This window comes from Pyricularia grisea (assembly GCF_004355905.1).
Source record: "Pyricularia grisea strain NI907 chromosome Unknown Pyricularia_grisea_NI907_Scaffold_2, whole genome shotgun sequence".
NCBI classification, from domain to species: Eukaryota; Fungi; Ascomycota; class Sordariomycetes; order Magnaporthales; family Pyriculariaceae; genus Pyricularia; species Pyricularia grisea.
Genome location: NW_022156717.1, coordinates 4,309,938 through 4,330,533, shown reverse-complemented (window position 1 = coordinate 4,330,533; position 20,596 = coordinate 4,309,938). Strand labels below are relative to the sequence as shown.

Here is a 20,596-nt window from a genome sequence, read left to right as displayed (position 1 = left end):
TCCTTTTTTTTTTAACCCACCCCAAAGAAAACCTCCTTTGTCTCGCTTGTTCTTCATCAGGCTCACTTCAGTAGGCGACCACCTGACAGGAACCACTAACTTTTAGGCTAGGAACCTAACTGTAGACTAGCACACCGCAGTTCAACGGTGTCAGGACAAAACATGAGGAGGGGAAATAAACACAAACGCAAAATGTCCGGGTCTCTTTCAGGGCGCAGGAGTTTTTTTTTTTTTTTTTTTTTGTTTTTTTTTATCCCGCGTTTCGTTTGAGCGATTGACGTCATTGGCGTAGAAAAAAGGGAGCGAAATTTGAATGGCAGGAGGTCTGATTGACTTTTTTAGTCGTGACAGAATTCAACCTTGGACCCTTTCACGGGATCTACCCTGTTCTTCATTATTGGTGTAAGCAGCCATATTCTACATAATTCTACGGTGAATGGAAAGTAGTGAACCTTTTTTTGTTCGGTCCTTTAACCTGCGGAGTACAACTTGCAACAGGAAGCCAGGCATTTCGTCCGGTTGCAAGTCTTACTCTACGGAACACAAGTTGTGTCCACCACCTTCACTTCAGGCTAGTTGACCCGCGGCTGCAGAAAGCAAATCGCTGTATTTCCTACCTTACAGTACTTACCATACAGTAATCGTACATACCTACGGTAGGTAGTGGATACGATACACTGTACTGGTGCCACGCGTCTACGGTGCGTTTCAGCTAAAGCCAAAAGAAGAAAGAGGCTACAGATCTATACCCATAAATATGTTCCACTGCGGACAACTGACAAGGGATTTGAGCTTCTCGTCACAGTCCATGACCCATCCACGCTTCCGAATGAAACCCCAGCAGCCAGCGAAAGGACGTGGTACTTGGATAGTGCGTGTAGGATGGGGCCCTATCGGCCGGGACATGTGTCAAGAAAACAGATGGCAGGGGGGGATTTTTGTCGGGTATTTGTCTCCGCACAGCTTCGCATCTTCAAGCCTATCTGTACTGTACAGATTGCTAACAGACAGGGTACAGTAGAACTGTAGGTTACGGTAGGTACAGTATTAGTCAAGTCAGTTTTCGGCTGGCCTAAAAGCTAGTTCCAGGTTCATACGACCTCGCCTGCCAGCTACCCTGAATCAAGATGTTCCGTTCCTGAAGCACTGTAATTTAGATCGGGTTGATCGGATTTTCGGCCGTCACCGCCACGAGGGGTGGTTCGCCTGCAGACATAGAGTAATTAAAGGGACCACCGAATGTGCTCCGTGTCGGTTTTTTTATTTTTATTTTTTTTCGTTCCACCTTCACGCCTAGCGATCTTTAGGTACAGTTAGGTTCTCGGAGAAAATTGATCCCTAGTCGATCACAAGAACATGATTACCGTAAAACAAAATTCGGCAATGCCGAGGTTGACGAGGTGTTGGGTTAAGAAGTGTGGAACCCTAAATATAATTTCTTGGGTGAAAAGGGGAAAAAAGAAAAAGTATCCATATCTACAATTGCTACGATATAATGGGCGATAACTATAATTAATACTTCGGTCGAATAGGATCTGGTTGGGTCAGAGTCGTATCACCTGACCTTGCTGGCTTGGGAAAACAAGGTGTCTCGTAACTTTCCAGTGAGGACTGATTTGCCGGATGGATGAATGCGGAATTCGAATAATCAGCCCCAGTGATTTTGTGAACTGGCTTACCACTTTTTGCAAGCATGTAGCACGTGCATGGTGGAGACTCTTGCTTGCTGTACTGTACCAAACTGTGCTCCTCGACCACCAACCATGATGACTTCCAACGCGATAAGATAAAGTTTGGGAATTTTTTGCAGCATGCACGACAAAGCACGGCAAAGTAAAAATCGCATCTACCAAGAAACGCTATTCAGGATGTCGTAACGTACCACATTTTGACTCCCTGCGCTGTTTCAATCTTTGAAATTTGCGCGGAAAAAAAAATTAATAAAAACTAATTTTAAAAAAAAAAAAAAAAAAAAAAAAAAAAAAATCAAAAGGATAATATCGAATAGTTCAACAAGACACATCACAAACCACCTCGCGCACGTATTATGATCATAAGGCAGCTCGGGTCCAGGGCCATGAGCAGTATGGCGACAAAGACGGTGCCTATCCCACGCAGGGGTGTCGACTACAGAGGAAAGGTAGTGCTTGCACCAATGGTGCGTAGCAGCGAGTTGCCGTCGAGGCTGATGGCGCTTCACTATGGCGCTGATCTGGTATGGGGTATGTTCCTGAAATGAAACCCCCCCTCCCCCGTCCTTGAAAATCATGTCAAGAAAGTTAGCTGACCAAGGAACCAAAAAAAATAATACGATATGACCTCACAGGTCCCGAGACGGTCGACTACTCCATGATCGGCACCACGCGCCGCCTCAACCCAAAGACCAACGTGCTGCAGTGGACGCGGCTGCAGAACAACGGCCAGAAGCAGGCCCCTCCCGACGCCAAGGAGAATGCCATGTTCACCATGCACCCGGACCTCGAGGGGAAACGCCTCATCTTCCAGCTGGGGTCGGGCGATCCGCAGCGCGCCGTCGCGGCCGCGAGCCTGGTCGCCAACGACGTGGCCGGCATCGACCTCAACGCCGGGTGTCCGAAGCCCTTTAGCACGACGGGAGGGATGGGCGCGGCGCTGCTCCGGGACCCGGACCGGTTGGTGGCCATACTTGAGGCGCTGGTGCGTGACGTCGCCCCCGCGGCCGAGATCGGCATCAGCGTTAAGATCCGCCTGCTGGAGACGGCGGCCGAGACCGAGGCGCTGGTCCGCCGCCTAGTCAAGACGGGCATCACGGCGCTGACGGTGCACTGCCGCACCACGCCCATGAGGCCGCGCGAGCCCGCCATCCGCGGCCAGCTGCGCATGGTGGCCGACGTCTGCCGCGAGGCCGGCGTCGCCTGCCTGATGAACGGCGACGTCAAGGACAGGGACGAGGCCGTCCGCCTCGCCGCCGAGTACGGCACCGACGGGGCCATGATCGCCAGGGCCGCCGAGGAGAACCCGAGCTGCTTCCGCGCCGGGGCCGACGGCGGCCTTGCCCCCTGGACCGAGACCGTGCCCATGTTCATGAGGCTCTGCCTCGACATGGAGAACAAGTTCTCAAACACAAAGTACCTGCTCGGCAACATGATACCCGGCAAGGCTCCCGAGTTCCGGAGCGCGCAGCAGGGCAAGACATATGTCGCCCTGTGCGAGGCCTTGAACCTCGAAGACCTCGTCGAACAGGCCAAGGCCTTGGACGACAAGCTGGGACTGACGGAAAGACAAGAAAAGTCCAAACCAGTGGCCGCGTTGGAGAAGAAGAAGAAGGGCGGCCGATGGCAGCAGAAGAACGAAAACGACAAGCAGAAACAGAAACAGAACAATCCCGCCGCACTTGCTTCCGGTGGCAACATGAGCCAAGCCAGGGGTGCAAGCGCAAAGCCTCGAAAGTTGTTGTCTGAAAGGGGCGTGGGGTCACGGCAAGAAGAGTCACCTGTTACAAAAGCCCCGGCGCTGGAATCAGCGACATTGAACTCGTAGCTGAGGCGAGGCGGTGGTCTAGCTTCGACAAACAGATTTTCTTCCTTTTTTAACTGGATTCCTCCCCATAATTCCTTGATTTACCCCCTTTTCTGTGTATATTAGCATGAGCATACGGCCGGCGTTGATTTAGTAGAGCGGTTTATTCAGGTTTATTCCGAGATACACAACTGGACTTTGAAAGAAAACTTCATGTAGGACAGTGTTAGCCATAATACCAGTACTTAAGACTATACGTTCCGTCTTGCCCAGATCTCATGTTCTAGAGTATCTAGTCTAGTCTAGTCCGTTTTATTCTCGTACTGTTTCTGTACTCGAGATTCGTATGCTTTAAGAGCACCTAGTTTTGTATCCATCTAGACTATTTCTACACCCTCTTCCCTTGCGCTATCAGATCCGCCACCTTTGGCGGGAGCACCAGGGCACTTCGATCGTTGCGGCGGTGAAAATCAACCAGCGCAATGGCTGTCTTCTCGGGTAGATCCTCGTGGATGAAATGGCCGGCTTCTGGAAACACCTGTAATGCATACTTGCCTACGTTCGGCGTCAGTCTCTCTCTCTCTCTCTCTCTCTCTCTCTCTCTCTCTCTCTCTCTCTCTCTCTCTCTCTTTTTTTTTTTTTCCAAGTCTAGGGTTTTCACCCAACGTTTTTGAACAAAAATCTCACCTTGCATCTGCCCTATCGTCAACTCCGTGTCCAGACGATCCGTCCCCGCCAGCAGCAGCATCTTGCCCCCACGACCAGTCAGGAACTTCTTACTCAGACCGACGAACCAACCTTCCCAGAAGGGCTGCGTGGCCGCCAGGTCCGTCCGCCACCTCCAGGGCCTGGCATTACCGCCGCTACCGCCTCCCTCATCGGCCTCGTCGGCGCGGTGCGTCAAGAGGGCCGGGACGCTGGTGCGGGCCGAGATGGAGTTGCGAATCGTCCGCGAGCGCACATGCCAGTCGATGGCGGCCGGAACCGAAGCGAAGCCGGTAGGGCGGGTGGAGAGATATGTCTGCATGCTCTGTAGCGCATCCATGGCCGACCCCTCCACTACGTCCAGGACGGCGTAACCGAGGAGAACCGAGTCGTCCAGCCGCCGCAGTCCCGCGAGGTGCGTGACCACCGCACCGCCGAGCGAGTGGCCGACCAGCACCATGGGCGGGAGGACCTGCCAACCCATCTTGTCCTTGGTCGCATGTAGGACACCCAGCAGATCCGCTGCTAGCGTGTCAAGGCTCAGATCAACGTCGGGTGAAGACGTGGTCGTTGATCCGTGGCCACGTGCATCAAGAGATAGGATGCCTGCGGATGGGTTTAGCTTCCTTATTTCAGCACCAACGACGGCGAAGCTGAGGCCGGAGGAGCCGGCGCCGTGATGTGTGACGAAGAGGGGCCCTTTGCCGACGGGTGAGGTGAGGTAGGCGTGGAAGGTGTTGATCGACTCGGAGCCCTCTATCCCGACGTCAAGAAACAGCTCCCGCTCAAAATACGTCGTCCATGGGATGGGTTCCAACGTGCGACCTCTAGACACCCTACAACCACGTCGGGGAGCAATTGTTTTTTTTTTATCATCAGCAGGGTGGCTCACGACAGCTTCAAGGCAGGGGACGCATTCATGGATAATCCGAACCCTTGTGGCCTGGCAAAGAGGTTTTGCTGCACAGAAGGAACTATGGTCCCTGTCGATGAGGCAGACGAGGCAGAGGATGAGTCGTCTTCGGGAAACTCTGGCAGCTCCGGTACAGTCCCAGTCTCTTCGTGATGATTTTTGGACTGTTGCTGTATGTGATAGGCAGGGGCTTGTTGTTCCTCGGCCTCGTCGAACTGCGGTGTTGATGCCATTGGATCAACACGCGCCTTTGCCCATTTTTTCTGCAGCTCACTCATCTCGGCTCATATGGAAGAGGTGAAAAAAAAGACAGTTTAAAAATGGCTATGGGAGAATCGATGTCTCCTGCCAAATAACAACGGATGTTGAGAGATTTATAGATGGATGATGGCGCACTGTGCCTATCTTGGTGTCTTTCGTACGGCAAGATATGAATCTGCCTGCATCCACTGACTGCTACAATACAACGGCAGGCAATAGGTTCAGTGCAGTGACGAGATTTGATTGACCGAGCCGCAGGCTTTTAAAGTTCAGCGCGCCTTTTGTAAGTACGTTGTTTAGAGGATGAGGGAGAATTGATGCAAGGAAGGAATGAAGGATCATGTTTTCATGTTGATTGTTCAAGTGAAGTGGGATAGATATGGTGACTCGCGACCCCGCATACTTTGTTCATACTGTATGTGGTAGGTAACAAAGCAAATTGCGATTGCGAGCAACACAAATCAATAGCAGTCAACACATGCCTTCTACAAACCAGGGCAAATAAAGATACGATTTTGAAGATCTCACCCACAAGCTGTGTGATTTTTGTGTGGTTTTGATTTTATTTTTGATTTTCTTTTTTATAGTAAAATGAAATTGCTTAGGTATCTGGATAAGTAGTTCAAGTAGATAGATTCTCGTCGTGAGGGGTATGTTTGTACGTAATGAACGAATGGCTAAAAATACACACACCATATTCAACAATGAATGCTCGCTGTTAGAAAGATGGCATCATACAAAATACCAGGAGACCAAGGAAAAAAGAAGCCTCAACGTGGCTTCGTTCCAAACCCCCGTTGCACCAGTCCTGACACACACCTTAGTAGCCACTGCGTGGTCCATAGCCATAGCCGTTGTTATTATAGTCGGCACCCTGGTTGTAGCCGCCCCCGTAACCCGACGGTATATAATTTCTCGGGTTGTAGTTGTTCGTCGGCCGAGGGGCACCGCCAAGAGCGGGTAATGTAGGCTGCCTGCTGTCTGCCGCTGCTATCGGTGCGGCTCCCGCCAGAAGATTGTCCTTGTCATCGTACTGGGACTGCGGTGTAAGGGGCCTAAATGTGTCGGCCCGGAATGTGTCTCCGGCACCCGCAGACTGCCTCTCACCGGGGTACGGGCTTCGAGGTCCAGGGCTGAGCTGTCTATCCGGCATGGTACGTGGCGGTGAAAGTGACGACTTTTCATCCAAGGCCGTGTTGGCAACGGCAAATGTGGCAGATGAATCCTTGCCTTCCGTCTTGGGTCGGTCCAGGAGAAGGGAGTTCCGTGCGTCAAGGGGCGTGAGCGTGTCAGCATCGCGCATTTTTTCTGTGAGCTCAAGTTAGCAAATTCAGATCCATCGCCAAAACACATGGGGGTCACAAGGGGTGCGTTGTTTTACGACTTACCGAGCTCCTTTCTGCGCTTGCGATGCGGGTTAGCCTTGCAACAGGCAATGATGGCATTCCAAGCAATGAGAATTGCCAAAACACCGGTCAAAGTGGATTGGATGACAATGAGAACGACACCAGCCACCGTCTGCGTCGTTTGCTTTATACCAAACTCCTGGACAAACACCAGGATGACCACGACTGAGAGGACGCGGACTACGTGGATGATGACATTGATAACGTTGCCGGATTTTCGCTCGTATGGTCGGTTCCAGACGAGCATGACAAGCATGAACGCCTCGATACAGAGCAGGGAGATGGTCTGGACCTTCCCATGTCCATCACCGGCAGCAATGCAGACGCCCTTTGCGAAAAGGTAGACGATTGTCGGCACAAACAACCACCAGTAGTCCTTCTTGTAAGACTCGTAGAACATGCTGTACTTGACCCAGATGCTCTTCTGGTCATAAAGTCCGCTGGCGCTACCCTCCGACTGCTTAAGCTGGCGAGCAGTGTACCAGATCTTGAAAGAGAAGAATAGCAGAACACCAGTGAATAGTGCCAGTGTCACTCCGGCAAGCGTCTTGGCAGCCCATGAGTCTCCGTGTGTGAATTGGAATATGCAGTACAGGACCCAGACGCCGTAGAGCAACAGAATGAGCGAAGTGATGGCGCGCGCAATTGAGCCCCAGTAGTGCTCGCGAAATCCAATCAGAGACTCGGGGAAGTTTCCGAAGAGAGCCCAGAACTCAAGTATCAGCTTGAACAGCAGGATTCCGACGGCGATGGCAACAATGGCAATGGCCACAATCAAAAGAACCGTCATGAACGTGTTCGCGGAAGGAATAGACAGCTGGTTCACGTAGGCCTGGATGCCAGTGACGGTCGATCGCAGGCTTTCGGGCATGGCAGAGTTTTCTTGGCCCGATGCTGGGGCGGTGGTGTTGATGCTCGTCTCGATCTCCCTGGCCGCAAGCATGACCAGGTCATCAAACGCTCGCTTTACCTTGACCACGTTGCTGGACGGAGCTTGGATCGAGCCGTCATCGAAGACCAGGGTGGTGTTGCGAAGGGCCTCTACGCTGTCGGCGGTAAGGTTGCCGCCGGTCATGGCGCGAAAGTTGTCGATGGCAACCTGGACTGAGGTCCATTGGACGAGACCGGTCGAGAAGGCAAAGTTTTTGGAAAAGCTCCTGTAGACCTGCGGGTAGGCAACCGAGAGCATGCCATCCATAGCCAGACCTTGGAACCATCCGAAAACCTCGGTGAAGCTGGGACTGACGGTCCCGAACCCAGCCGCACTGCTGCCGGCTGCGGCACCACCTCCACCCGCAACTGCGGCACCCATAGCAGAGACTCCAGTCATGACAAGAGCCGCACCGGCTACGCTGGCGGCAACATACGAAACTGCGGGAACACTAGCCGTCTTGCCGTTTGACACCTGGGACCTGATGCAAGCCACATTTCCTCCCCCGCCCAAGGACTTGAGTTCGAGAGTGGCGAGTGCGGCGATATCGGGGATCTGGAAAGCAATCGCGGGAACGGCGTCGGCAAACTGAGCTGGAATAACTTGTTGACCTCGTGCGGAGAAGGTGCCGGCAGGGACTAGATGAAGAGTAATACATTATTTGAGTCAGCAGTCATCCCAAAGAAAAAATATTCCAACAATACAAACCCATAACACGCGAGCCCTCTGCAACATACCTGGACACAATTGGGATACAAAAGTGGCAGCAGAGCAAGGATTGAAATTGTTGGAAAAGACACTCTGGCCGTAAGCGGTTACGTTAATAGAGGCCGTCACGTTCTGTAATTTGCTGCTTGATCCGCTGATGTCGAAAATGACGGTCTTGTTCGAGGCGTTGTAAGTGATTTCCATCTTCGTGACCTCCACGGTAGGTGTGGTTCCGCAGTTGCTGAAGCCGCTAGTTTTGAGAATATCCTCGGCCACAACACCTTGCACTGCCAATGCCATAATACCAAGGGCACCGGCGACGAGCCGATGCCATGGCCCTTTTCCTCTACTGCATCGCGCCATATCGATATCGAGTTTTGTGTATGTCGAATCGAATGGCCTGAGCTGGTACCAAGAATGTGTCGAAAGATTTCTATTCGATTTCTTGTTTTCTTCTTCTTCTTCTTTTTTTTTTTTTTGTGTTCTTCAAATACGCGAGTTGGTTTATCCAAGATGTGATGCGTTGCTGGTCATGAGATCGATCCGGTCGAGTTCCAAATGTAAAGCAAATAAAAAGAAGTGCTTCAAGTATATGGGTGACTCGAGACTAGTCGGCCACACGCAAAAAGAATAACCAAGCAATAAAGAGAAGAGAACAAACGAGGGGCCAAAATGGCAAATAATAATGAATAAATAAAAACGAATAAAGAAATGAACAATTGAATGTTTAGAATAGAACAATACGGGCCGAGGATCAACCTGGAAAGAATGAAAATAAGGGCAGATAAACTGCCCTTTGACCAACGATTCCGTAGCCTCTTTGGAATAGAAGCTTTCTGAACCACTAACTAAGAGATATTCAATGTCAAAACGTCTTGCTAGCACCCTCACTGTCGGGACGGTGGTGAGAAGGAGAAAAGAGAGGGAGGAACGAGATCGGTGACAAGGGTGGTTCTAGAGTGAAGAGGAGGTCATAGGGATAAAAAAGGAGACAGGGAGTGGTTTGTGGATGGCGCGCCAAGAATGCAACCAGCAAGCGAGTACCGTAAAAGGCACTGGCTTGCCTGCCTAGGGGTTGCAGCCACCCACACACGATGCCGGGCAGCAGATAGATGAAACGAATGAATATGTGCTAGATCTACTAATGACTGGATGAGGAGCCAAGGAAAGGTTTGCCCAGTAAGGACTCGAAGGGGGATGAGCGGCAAGGTAGGTAGATGGAGAAAAGAAAGAGAGAAGAAAACAAAGAGAGACACAAGAGAGAGAGAGAGTGAGAGTGAGAGAGACAGCTAGCTCTGATCGACAGTCCGAAAAGGAAGGGGTATCCAAAGATGCCCCACGCCGGAAGTATATGGACATTTATTAATTTACCACGTCAGGTATTGTACGAGAATTAGTGAGGACCTCACCAGTGATCAAAATCCGAACCAGTTCCTCGCAGTCAGTCTTAATTGACGGGGGTCAAGATACTCAGAATAAAGGCATTACGATTCGGCTCAGGGATTCCCGATAGGCTCGCCAGAAAGTGAAAGTGGGCGAGGTAGTGGTGCAGATGACATTTTCTGTAGCAAGCAGACAGATAGACAGACAGAGAGACAGACACCATTCGAGGTTTGGGGCATCTTTCCTTTGACGTCGGGTCGACTGGGGGGGCGGCGGCTCAAACAAACCTTACGCCTAGAGCGGCGTTGACGACAATTGGACGCCGTCTTTCCACTGGCGTCAGGGGTACGCGCCGGACCCCACCAGTCGCGAACCGCCCAACCCCGATAAACAGGCACAAGCGAACCCCACCTGAGCATAAAAGTAGCTAAAATGGCCCTTGACAGGCAGGGATTACCAGCGTCCGAAACACTTCTGAGGGGGTTGCTGAGACTTCCATGCCCGTTGCTCTTATGATGGGCTCTTATTGGAAGAAGGCTATGCGGCGCTCCATCTTTAGGCTAGGAGCACATTTCAAACGTTCTGGAATCTGAGTGAATAAGGATAGGCCCCCCCATCTGGACCCGGATTTCTGAAGAAGCGATAGCAAGATCGATTTAATTTTCATGTCGTCCCATCCAACTACTCAACATTTCCATGGAACAGAAGCGAGAATAGGGTTTGTACGGTTCATCAAAACTCCGCAGAGAATCAATCAATCTACTTGAAGAGAAAAAAAAAAATAGATAGATGTTTTCCGTAATTGTGGCAGTCGATTGTTTCGCTAACACACAACCACAACCTTGGCAGCCTCGATCTACCTACAGACCATCCATCTGCTTCATACACATGTTTGGTGGTCAATGCAATCCAGCCACCCAGAAGCACAAACGGCCGCATACGTGGTAGTACGTAATACTAGGTACATGTTATACGTAGTCCAGTATTGGTTAGTGGCCCGCCGATCTTTGCAGGGGTCCAGCTCTTGAGATTATCGATTGTAATTTTTTCGTCTTGAATTCTTTTAGCACCACACGCTAATTAGATGGATGTTCCGAGATAATTTAGGTTGTAGACTAGGTAATCAACATCACAGCTGGTTTGTTAGACGTATCCTTCTTTCTGGTTATCCACTTGGGAAGAAAGGGAAAAAAAAGAAAAGAAAAAAAAAACATGAGCTGATTTGTCTTTTGACGTCTACGGTTCGTGGGATGACATCAAATGTCTCCAAGCACAAACCCTCCACCCATTTTGCCTCCTACAATTAGGTGCCTTACTAGGAGAGACTTGCGTCCAGGATATGCAAGTCAAAATTCACCTTCGCATCGCGATGAGCCACGCGAGCATCATACCGTAGATCTGCTACGCGCCTTGAGCCTAAAATTCATGCCGTTTGGTGTTTCCGTCCAATCTTCTCGTTTACGGGGTGTATAATGGGGCTTTTACCCCTTTTTCTTCTGGTTACCGATCGGAGGACGCAGGATTCGCATGAACATGACATAACGAGCCTCCAGGTTATCAAATCCATCAAAGGCACGAGCCATCACTGTAATGTCCCCATGCTCCTTATTTTCGAATGACTCGGAAGCAGAGCCGCGGCTGCTGAGCACAGAGAAAACTCTATCATCAACAAGCTAAATGCTTGACACGTCAACTTGTGAGACAACGCCAGAGACCGTTGACTTTCTATAGCTGTTGTCTGTTTTTTTTTTTTTTTTTGTNTTGTTATTTATGAACATTTGTGAAATGCTACATGAATGGGGATTGAAAATAACAATAAGGAAGGGGGAAAAAAAAACGAAAAAAAAAAAAAAAAAACATAAAACCCTCCCCGGGTTCTCTTTCCATACGTACGCCTCCCATGATGGATGCATTACTTTCCTCCACTTGCTAATTCATCAATAATATGGTGAACTAGATCGCATCAACACAACACAAAACAAATGATTTGAACATCAATACTCTAGGCTGTATACCCTTGGGACAAACACCCAGCTCCAAAATAATTTCAAGAATATGACCAAATTGTGAAAGAAATGGGTATCTGAGCAACTAAGATCGTGGCAAAACATGTGAAGAGAGATACGGCAGAGGACAGTCACCAAGGTGTTCTGTCTTTACCAAAGCTTGCTGTAATGGTATTTTAATGATAAAAGTTGCCCCCGTCTGCTTGCTGACGGTCTGCACTTTGAGGGTATGGTGAGGTCCGTCCTTGATATTGGCCGCCCATACCGGCTCCGGCGCTCATCAAGCCACAATCAAAGTTCAAAGCTGTGGCGCTTTCGTGTAATGGCGCAGAACTGATTGGCATTTGGGGGAAAGGCTCTAGACCGTTCGTAGTAACAGAGAGACCATATTGCCGCTGAGGTGCAGTCAACCCACTAAAAGAGTTGGCCGAAACTGGCAGGTCAAGGAAGTTTGCCTGATGAGGCGTCTGGTACGCAGAGTTTGGGCTGACGCTCGGCATTCCCAGCACAGCTGTCGTATCGAGGGGGTGTAGGCTGCTTAATCCGTGATTGAAGCTTGGGGCTGGAGTGTGGTGGAACTGGGGACTGACAAAGGGCCCCGCAGTATCAGGAGACGTCACACCATAGGGGAACTGAGGTTGCTGAACCGCATAAGTGATTGGACTGTGCCTTTGGTGCCCTGGCATTTGCAGGTGAGGAGGCTGTTGAGGCAAGCCTCTTTGGGCGTGTAGATGAGTCTGTGGTTGTTCCTGCGCAGGAGGGATGACAGGAAAAGGCCTTTGCGGTGGTTCCTGGACCGGACTGACGATCGTATCGGCATCCAAATGTTTACGAGCAACAAGCCTCAGGATAGGGAGGCTTATCTGCTCCATATGTTTGGCGAGATGCACAGTAAGCTTCTTCCATGTGGGAAAAGTCTTTCCACAGAACCGGCAGGGCTCATCCTGTGGCCGTGCTCGGGTTTCGGCATGACAACTTTCAACTTTTTGCCATGTACGATCCAATCCCCCCGCACGCTTGATGGCAGCTTTGGTCTTGACCTTTGGCTCCTGGAACTTGTGCTCGCGAACAAGGTGCTGCAAAAAGTTATCGCGGCGATAGCATGTGTGTCGACAATCGGCAACGTCGCAGGTCCACCATTCCAGGTGTCGGTGGCCCTCGTTCTCGTGCCGGACCCAATCCGCCTTCCGCTTGAAGATCTTGGGCTCTCGGCACCTATCCCAAGTACAAGTAAATGGCTGGACATCCTCGTGCACATGCTTCGTCCAGTCCGACGGTTTTTGGAATTTCTTAGCGTGGAAGCATAGTTGGCATTCGAATTCGGCGGGCAGCGTCTGGGTTGGTGGCATTGGTATATCACGAGGGAAGCTATCCTGGCCAATGGCGCCTTCGAGTGGCGTCGACAGGTCTTCATCGGAGCCGTGGATCCTGGCAGACCATGGTTCCTGTGCTCCTTTGTTCTCAAGTGCGACGGCAGAACCGCCCAGGCCGATACAAAGCTTTCCACATTGGCAGTTTCTGTCCTGTACGCTACCCATATGCTTGACTTTATGAGTCAAAAGACTTTTGTATCGAGCAATCTGCTGGTATGCGATGCGTTCCACCAGGTAGTTGTTTTGCTCAGCGAGCATGGGATTCAACTTGAGTATATGTTCCGAAAATCCAGACAGGTTTGGGGCAATATCATCTATCAATTTTGTGCCATCTGAACTCATGTCACCATCATCCTGATCATCTTCATCATCGTCGTCATCTTCATGATCAGTCACGCCCACTGTGTTGGCTAGATTGGCCACCGGGGGACCGCCTGCCTTCATCCACATGCCCGCAATGTTGGAGACCGAGCTATTGCCTTTTGGCCTTGCAGGGAGGTCGGACTTGGCACGGCGACGAAATGTGTTAACTTTGAGTCCAAATGGACTCTTTGGAGAGATGACTGGTGTGGTCGAGCTAATGGATCCACTCCGAGCATGAGTGGTGCCGATGGCGGCAAAGTTGTTTCCCATTTCCACGAGAGCAGTGTTGATGCTCGGCACAGGCCTCTTGCCCCAGCTGGGAGAGCGGGATGGAGGCGCAAGCCTGTCGGCGCTCTCCCGTCTTTCGATTCCCGGGCTTGACGCATCATCATCACCACCCTGGCCGGTGAAAGAACGCTTGAGATTGGCCAACCCCGAGGCGCTCGGTCGCCTGCGTACCGCTTTAAACAGCTCATCCAGGAAGTTGTTAGGCTTCTTAGGCTCGGCGTGGCTGATTGAGAGCTTTTTGACCCAGTTGCCACTGATGATACCCTCCATGTCTACAACACTAGGTAAACTCCGACGTCGGGTGCCCCAGGTTGCTGCTCTCGACACGATGGAGTCATTGTCACGGCACGCGGCCTCAAACTTGGCCACAGCCTCTGTTGCAGTTTTCGGTTGGGTAGGGGTGGCTGCTCCCTCTACTATTGGAAGAACAGCCGGTGAGTCGCCCCAAACCCGGTTACCGAGTAAGATGTGGACATCGTCCTGTGTCATCGGCCCCGACGCATCTTCGCGAAAATATGTCTGACCTGCCTTGGTCGCGTTCCTAGTGTCACTTCCAAGACCGATCTCACGATCGGGAATGCCTACACCGTAGAGCGATTGAGGCCTTCCCTCGCCATCGGAAACGGATGAAGTTTCCGCAGTGGCTGATAGCCAGCTGTCAACGACGCTGTTTTTATCTTGGGTCTCGCGAGCCGCTGCCAAGTCATTCGGACTGGGAGTCTCAGCTGCAGAACGACTACGAGGGTTCAGTCCGCCTTGACCTGTGACAGTGTCTGGCATCCATTTACCTGCCCCATCGCGAAAAACTTCAAAATGCGATGCTACGGGCAAATTGATGGCACCTAGCCCTGAGTTCGCATCTAGCGGAGCGGCAAAGCCCATGAACTTGGCATCCATAGTAGTACCTTCATCGGCATTATCGTCCCTTCCCCACATGGATACAGTTACCCGTGGGCTTTGCGCCGATATGTGAGACATGGTGGGCGCTATGCCGTCGTCGCTGGAAGGAATGCTGTCGCTGGTGTCTGGAGTGAACTGCGATAGGGGGACCACTACTGCCGCTTTTGGCGGCAGGACATCCCCCGACGGCCTTCTTTGAACAGGAGGCGACACAGTATGTAATGAAGGTTCGGGGCTCAAGGGATAGGTATGACTGGTTGATGAGATAGATGACACAAGGGGAGGGTTGAACGTGTTCTCTGTGAGGGACTGATCAAAAGTAAAATCGTAGAGAGACGAGTGGAGACCCTCTCCGAGGAAGGAAGGCACCCCGCCGTTGATGTCGCCAAAGTTGACGCCCAAGAAATCGTCGCCGACGTCGCTGTTGGTAAAGTCGCTTGGCTGGTAAAGAATACTGTCGGGCGTAGAGCCAGTCGATGGGTTCGTGTCCTGAAATGTAGGAGACGTTGAGCTGATGCCGTAGTGGGCAGAGGGGGAGAGACGGTTTAAGGTTGCGGCCGGCGATGAGGTCCCGGGGCGGTCTCCCTGGGAGGTAACGGGCCGTTGGTCAGGCATACCCAGTCGACCACCGTTGAGGTGCTGAGACGGGATAACAGTGAAGGTGGACGTCATATCCAAAGAAGTAATGCGTGCGGCGCAAGATAGATTTCGGGTGCGCGCCGACTGTATTTAATCTGGACGAATGAGGGTGAAAGGAGAACGGCCCACTGGATTGAACCTGTCGTCAAAAGGTCCGTTGCCTTCCTTCCTAAACCGAGCACATGTTCCCGTGGCTGGGCTCCTTTTTCTGAAAGAATAAAAAAAATATGAAATGAAAGAGGTGCGGAGTGGCTTGTCAGTCAGTTGTCGCGCAGAAGCTCGGTGGCTGTTGAATGCGCTTGCTGGTCGTTTAGTTTATCGCAGGGCTGTGTCGTTAGCCCCAAAACCAGTCTGATATTTACTTTTTCTTTTCTTTTTTTTCTCTAACTCGATGCGACAGCTGGGATTTGCAGCAGGAAAGATCGCGGTGGGAATGAAGAATGATTAGTGGAATTGTTCGATCACAATACAAAGTTTGATGAAACAGCAGTAATAGGTTTGGGATGAAAGAAGATCAGATTGAAGATGGGCGCAAAAGGATATCGAGGGTGGCATTGCATGCGCCCACAGCTAAGCTAAGGCTGACAGGGTCTCTCTGGTAGGGTACCTAAGGTAGGGGTACTGTGCGGCGGTAAAAACAGACAGTTACTTGTTTAACCCCATAACGGCACAGGCATTGATTGCATTTGGCCCAAGTCACTGGGCTGGCTACCTTTTACGACAGTCAGTCTATGGCTGCAGGCTGGGCGGTATTGTTTTGGGGGCTTCAACCGAGGAGGTTGCACAGCGCTTATCGGCAGCGGGCCGGACTGGGGTTGACATGAAGGTCAGGTACAAGGAGTGGGGTGGCGCGTGCTGGCTGCGGCCGAGTTTCCAGCTTCCCAACACAAGCTGCTTGCAATCCTGTAGTAAGTCTCGGTTGTGTAGGTAATGGGTAGGTACCTTAGGTATGTAGCCCGTTGTTCATTCTGTTCACACGCTTACACTGTACGGATTGCTCGAGTAACCGGGGTTGTCTTGATTCTCTAGAGTTGACACATCTAAACTTTTAAACTCCCTTCCCCCCCATGATTATAGTTGCTATCCTGTTCAAAGAACCTTAAGAAGTGTAATAGTTAGTAATTGAATTCAGTGTTCCTCGTGTTCTATATTTGTCCTAGGTCCACTTCAACTGCTTCGTTGGCCCGTGCCAGACATAGTTGCAATCCACGGACGACTACCACCACATACAAGGGCGGGCGAGGTAGAGCTATCTGATCTCAATCTTGGTCTAGAGTTGAGACCAACGAAGGAAACAGGGAGCGAAGGAGAACATACGACGCTATTCCACACGAGTTGGCCGGGCTTTTGGACCCCAATTTCTTTTACTAGGTATGTGCTCCCAAGACTGCGGCTTAGTTGTAGGGCTATGACGATTGGGTGGGTTGTAGGCCCCTTCAGCGAGAGAACCAATCCATTCGCCCACCTCCAAGGTGAGGTAGGCGTTTTTTAGGGCGAACCACCGGGCTTTTTCTGCGCGGCTTTGCTCAGTGGCTGAGCTCTGGGTGCATCGCCCAACCCTACCCACTTCAATGCGTTGGTCAATTGTCATCACGTAGCCGACATACATAGTAGTAACAAGCCAGTCCCTGTTCGGAGCAGGAGGATTTCCCGCATTAATGTGCTAGGTATTTACTTGTTTGCTGAAGTAAAGCTATAATACAGATACACGACAGACTTCTGCAGTAATTAACGAAGCGCTATCTGTTAAGTGTGGTAAAGCCGCGAGTTTCCATTTAGCTCCATTGTCGAGTGATCAAAGTTTAGTGTCGGTAAAAGCGGGGGCACGACAGGATGTCCGCGGAGGCTTTGGCCGATACTCCGGAAGGTAAAATTCAAATGACGTTCTGGACCCTACCAAAGCCTGCATTCATTACCTAAGCAGCCGGTAAGTGCATTTCGGTACGTTCTACCTTAGCTTGTGTGGAGCAGCGAAACGGCATGGATTTGTCAGGGCCCCGGATGATCAGTGGTCTGACCAGTCAGTCTACGCTGAATTACTATGCGGAGTCTCGGCGACAACTGACATAGCTTCGCTTCAACGTACATAGCACAGAAACAACGAGAACACCAGTATAAGTCACAATGGTACGGAAAATAAGCTCTCAACAATGCATGCAAATCCGTCAAACATTATTCACATGTCTAACATCCCGTGATCGCAGGGTCTCGAGCTTACAGCATATGGCCTCTCCGGCCTCACTGCAGCTGGCGGCATCGCCGGGTACGCACGCACCGGATCGCTCCCATCTGTAATTGCGGGATGCTCGGTCGGATTTCTATGTGAGTCTAGAGACGTCATATTGTGCTCCTGACTCTACAGCTTGGTGGCACGCAAGCTAATCAGCCTCATGACTCGGTTTAGACGCTCTCGGTGGTTACAGGATTCAGAACAACCAGCCCTACGGCGTCGAGCTGTGCCTTCTTGCCTCAGTCATTCTCGGGGGCGCTTCCATCCCCCGGGCCATTCGCCTGCAGAAGCCTGTGCCCATTGCTCTCAGCTTGCTATCGACCTTTGGTGCGCTCACTTTCGGAAATGCCGCTCGTCGGGGAGCATAGATGACGATCGAATATCGACGCGCGATGATACAGGCAAAGGCTTTGGTTGGACGAGGAAGATCTAGCGGGCAGAGGGAGCGCAAAAAGATTATTCTCTTCATAACCTGGGCTTATTTTGTGGGTTCATGGCGAAGATCAGGGACATTCTCGCATCAGCGTATAATACACATGTAAAATTACAGAATGACGTCCCCTCGTCTGAATGTTTTCGTCCATCTTGGTAGTCCCCGTTCAGGACCGTTGATTTGCTTTGTTGCTCGTAGCGTTTCGACCAGCTCGTCTCAAACTGTTCTTCCGTAAGCCGTCAAGAGTTCTCGTCAATCTCCTTCCACTTCGCTCTGACCTGCTTCATCTTGTCGTTGGTGTTGTTGCGGTTCTCGAGTTGATGTTTCGCTCTCTCTGCCTTGAGGCATTCGGTGAGGGATCTCTTAAGATCGTTACACATGCCCATGGATTTCCACAGGAAGCCCCGAGCATGGCACTCCTCGAAGGCCTGTACGACCTCCTCGCACCCTGGAAAGCGTCAGCGTCAGCGTCGGTGCCCAATGCAGAATCTGGCGTCAGTCGACAGGGTCGGCGCGTATAAGGCTTGATTAGGACTTACCCGCATTGTCCACTCTGTGTAGATGCGGATGCATCTTTCAGTCTTTATCGGTACCTTGAACCCTGGAACTATAAGTTTCGACGGCGCGAAGCTGGCCGTTTTCGATGTTGTAGGTCCATAAGTTTCGTGAGGAATGATTGTTCAGGGACTTGGACCGCGCTGAATTTGATAGGACCCACACTTCATCGACCGCGACGGGAGAGTGGATCCCATAGCTTGAGGTCAACCTAGCCAGAGACGCGGGGCAAAATATCATTGTGACAGTCCCTGTCTCTTTTATTCATGATCACTTAACAACATACCCTTAACGGAACTGCCCATTTCGCCGTGGAGCTCAAGAGCGAACTATTTCTGGGGTATCTATCTGGAAAAAACCAGGGCACACTCTCAATCTCGATTTGAAAATGGCTTCACAGCAGGTGTCTGTGAAGAAGCAGCAAGGTTTGTTTGCCAAAAATTGCCAATTTTGTCCTCACGTGAGACACAACAAACCAACTAACCGCTTGGCTCCGTCTGTAGAACTTCAAGCCCAATACAGCACCTACAAGGACACTCTCCAGCAGGTGGCGCGTAAAATCGGAGATGTAGAACAGGAAGCAGAGGAGCACAAGTTAGTTTTTGTCATCTCATTATCTTGCGACTCGCCTTGGGAGGCTTCTGTATGGCGAGCAGGATAAGCCGTTCCGCCAGATGTCTGCCCATCCGCACGCACTTCCTGTTCATGGCTCAGGCCAGCAACTGACCTCAATAATTGTCAACAGACTTGTTCTTGAGACACTAGAACCTCTTCCTGGAGACCGCAAGTGCTTCCGTCTGATCAACGGCGTACTTGTGGAAAGGACCGTCAAGGATGTTGTGCCAGCGCTCAAGACCAATGCCGAGGGCTTGCGAAAGGTTCTTGAGGACCTGGTAAAACAGTATAAAGGCAAAGAGGAAGAGTTTGAAAAGTGGAAGGTGAGATTTCAGCGTTGGCATGGACCGAATACATTCTCGCTCAGGACTAGGACTTACCTACCCATCGTGTACAGAAAAAGAACAATGTTCAGGTCGTGCAGTCTTAGCTTAACCCCATCTGATTATAGACTGGACGACACATGCATCAGATTCAAGGCCCTCGAAGTAACTGGCTTGCTGGTGTGTTTGTTAAATGCTGGCATATCCCGGGTCACTGGAATCGCAGTAGATGCGGCCACTCTTCGACAACCAGGATTTATCTAAGCGTCACCCAAAGACACTTCTAACACGCTGCGGACTCGATACATTCGAAACCACTCTTCCATCGTCAAGCTGTGTCACCTCGCGCCAATCACATTTCACTTGCAGTGGCAGAGTTGTGTCCATGGCAGGCGGCATGAGAGCCTCGCTGCCCAACCGCCGCTGGGCGTTTGACCTCCGGTCGTTGGGCTCCAATAGGAGAACGCAGGCTCAAGGGTGTCGCTCTCGCATGGAGCGGCTGATACGAAGTCTACGTTGCCCACATAGCGGTGCTGGTATTGATAACGTCAGTCGGAGTTTCGGTATATGGGAAAACCCAAAGACACTGTGACCAGTGATCAGTGATCAATGCTACAATGATTACATTTGCAAAGGTTATGATATCATCCCAAGTTCAAGCCTCAGAATACTACGCGATGACAAGCCTCCATTCGTTACCTATTGACTTGACAATGCTTTTCTTATTTTGATATTCCATACCTTTCTCCCGATCTGCTTCCCTATTTCGGTTGGGCCGTACCAGATTCGGGAGTGAGGCGGAACATCCGGTACGTCCTTTGTTTTGAAGGTTGGAAGATGGTGTGATGCCACCTCATCTACGGAGGAATTATGCATGCAAGTTCTGATGGTGGCTCAATCGCAGCTCGCCTCGCTCTATTCCGTCTAGGTGTAAGATAGGTACCTTACCTGGAAGGACACTTTCGACACACATGTTAATACTATTTATTTGCTGGCTATGTCATACATAATGGGAACCTCGATGTTCTCGCAATGTAGCTGGCTCGTCGTGGTCTTTTATTGTCGG

The 20,596-nt window shown here is 50.9% G+C and overlaps 7 protein-coding genes across 7 annotated transcripts; 2 read left to right on the top strand and 5 right to left on the bottom strand.

The window, feature by feature from the left end:
• Positions 1-2,001: 2,001 nt before the first annotated feature.
• On the top strand, positions 2,002-3,519 carry PgNI_03848 (uncharacterized protein; the record flags this gene model as incomplete). Its single annotated transcript, XM_031123901.1, has 2 exons — positions 2,002-2,222; positions 2,327-3,519. The coding sequence occupies exons 1-2, from the start codon at positions 2,048-2,050 to the stop codon at positions 3,517-3,519; spliced, it is 1,368 nt and encodes a 455-aa protein (XP_030983964.1). The 5' UTR covers positions 2,002-2,047.
• Positions 2,884-5,394, bottom strand: PgNI_03847 (uncharacterized protein; the record flags this gene model as incomplete). The annotated part of the gene is made up of 3 exons (XM_031123900.1): positions 2,884-4,053; positions 4,186-5,039; positions 5,096-5,394. 3 exons carry the CDS (start codon positions 5,392-5,394, stop codon positions 3,887-3,889), a joined length of 1,320 nt encoding a protein of 439 aa, XP_030983971.1. The 3' UTR covers positions 2,884-3,886.
• Positions 5,395-5,985: 591 nt separating this feature from the next.
• Positions 5,986-8,935, bottom strand: PgNI_03846 (uncharacterized protein). The gene is made up of 3 exons (XM_031123899.1): positions 8,452-8,935; positions 6,766-8,352; positions 5,986-6,685 (listed from the first exon to the last, which is right to left on the bottom strand). The coding sequence occupies exons 1-3, from the start codon at positions 8,783-8,785 to the stop codon at positions 6,198-6,200; spliced, it is 2,409 nt and encodes an 802-aa protein (XP_030983970.1). The 5' UTR covers positions 8,786-8,935; the 3' UTR covers positions 5,986-6,197.
• Positions 8,936-11,286: 2,351 nt separating this feature from the next.
• On the bottom strand, positions 11,287-11,707 carry PgNI_03845 (uncharacterized protein; the record flags this gene model as incomplete). Its single annotated transcript, XM_031123898.1, has 2 exons — positions 11,287-11,478; positions 11,699-11,707. The coding sequence occupies 2 exons, from the start codon at positions 11,705-11,707 to the stop codon at positions 11,287-11,289; spliced, it is 201 nt and encodes a 66-aa protein (XP_030983973.1).
• Positions 11,708-11,987: 280 nt separating this feature from the next.
• On the bottom strand, positions 11,988-15,407 carry PgNI_03844 (uncharacterized protein; the record flags this gene model as incomplete). Its single annotated transcript, XM_031123897.1, has 1 exon — positions 11,988-15,407. The coding sequence occupies one exon, from the start codon at positions 15,405-15,407 to the stop codon at positions 11,988-11,990; it is 3,420 nt and encodes a 1,139-aa protein (XP_030983972.1).
• A 1,617-nt stretch (positions 15,408-17,024) lies between these two features.
• PgNI_03842 (uncharacterized protein) lies at positions 17,025-20,230 on the top strand. The gene is made up of 8 exons (XM_031123895.1): positions 17,025-17,315; positions 17,465-17,501; positions 17,579-17,696; positions 17,779-18,488; positions 18,580-19,017; positions 19,096-19,186; positions 19,338-19,530; positions 19,605-20,230. The coding sequence occupies exons 5-8, from the start codon at positions 18,981-18,983 to the stop codon at positions 19,635-19,637; spliced, it is 354 nt and encodes a 117-aa protein (XP_030984923.1). The 5' UTR covers positions 17,025-17,315; positions 17,465-17,501; positions 17,579-17,696; positions 17,779-18,488; positions 18,580-18,980; the 3' UTR covers positions 19,638-20,230.
• PgNI_03843 (uncharacterized protein) lies at positions 18,277-18,610 on the bottom strand (the record flags this gene model as incomplete). Its single annotated transcript, XM_031123896.1, has 2 exons — positions 18,277-18,485; positions 18,577-18,610. The coding sequence occupies 2 exons, from the start codon at positions 18,608-18,610 to the stop codon at positions 18,277-18,279; spliced, it is 243 nt and encodes an 80-aa protein (XP_030983967.1).
• Positions 20,231-20,596: the final 366 nt, after the last annotated feature.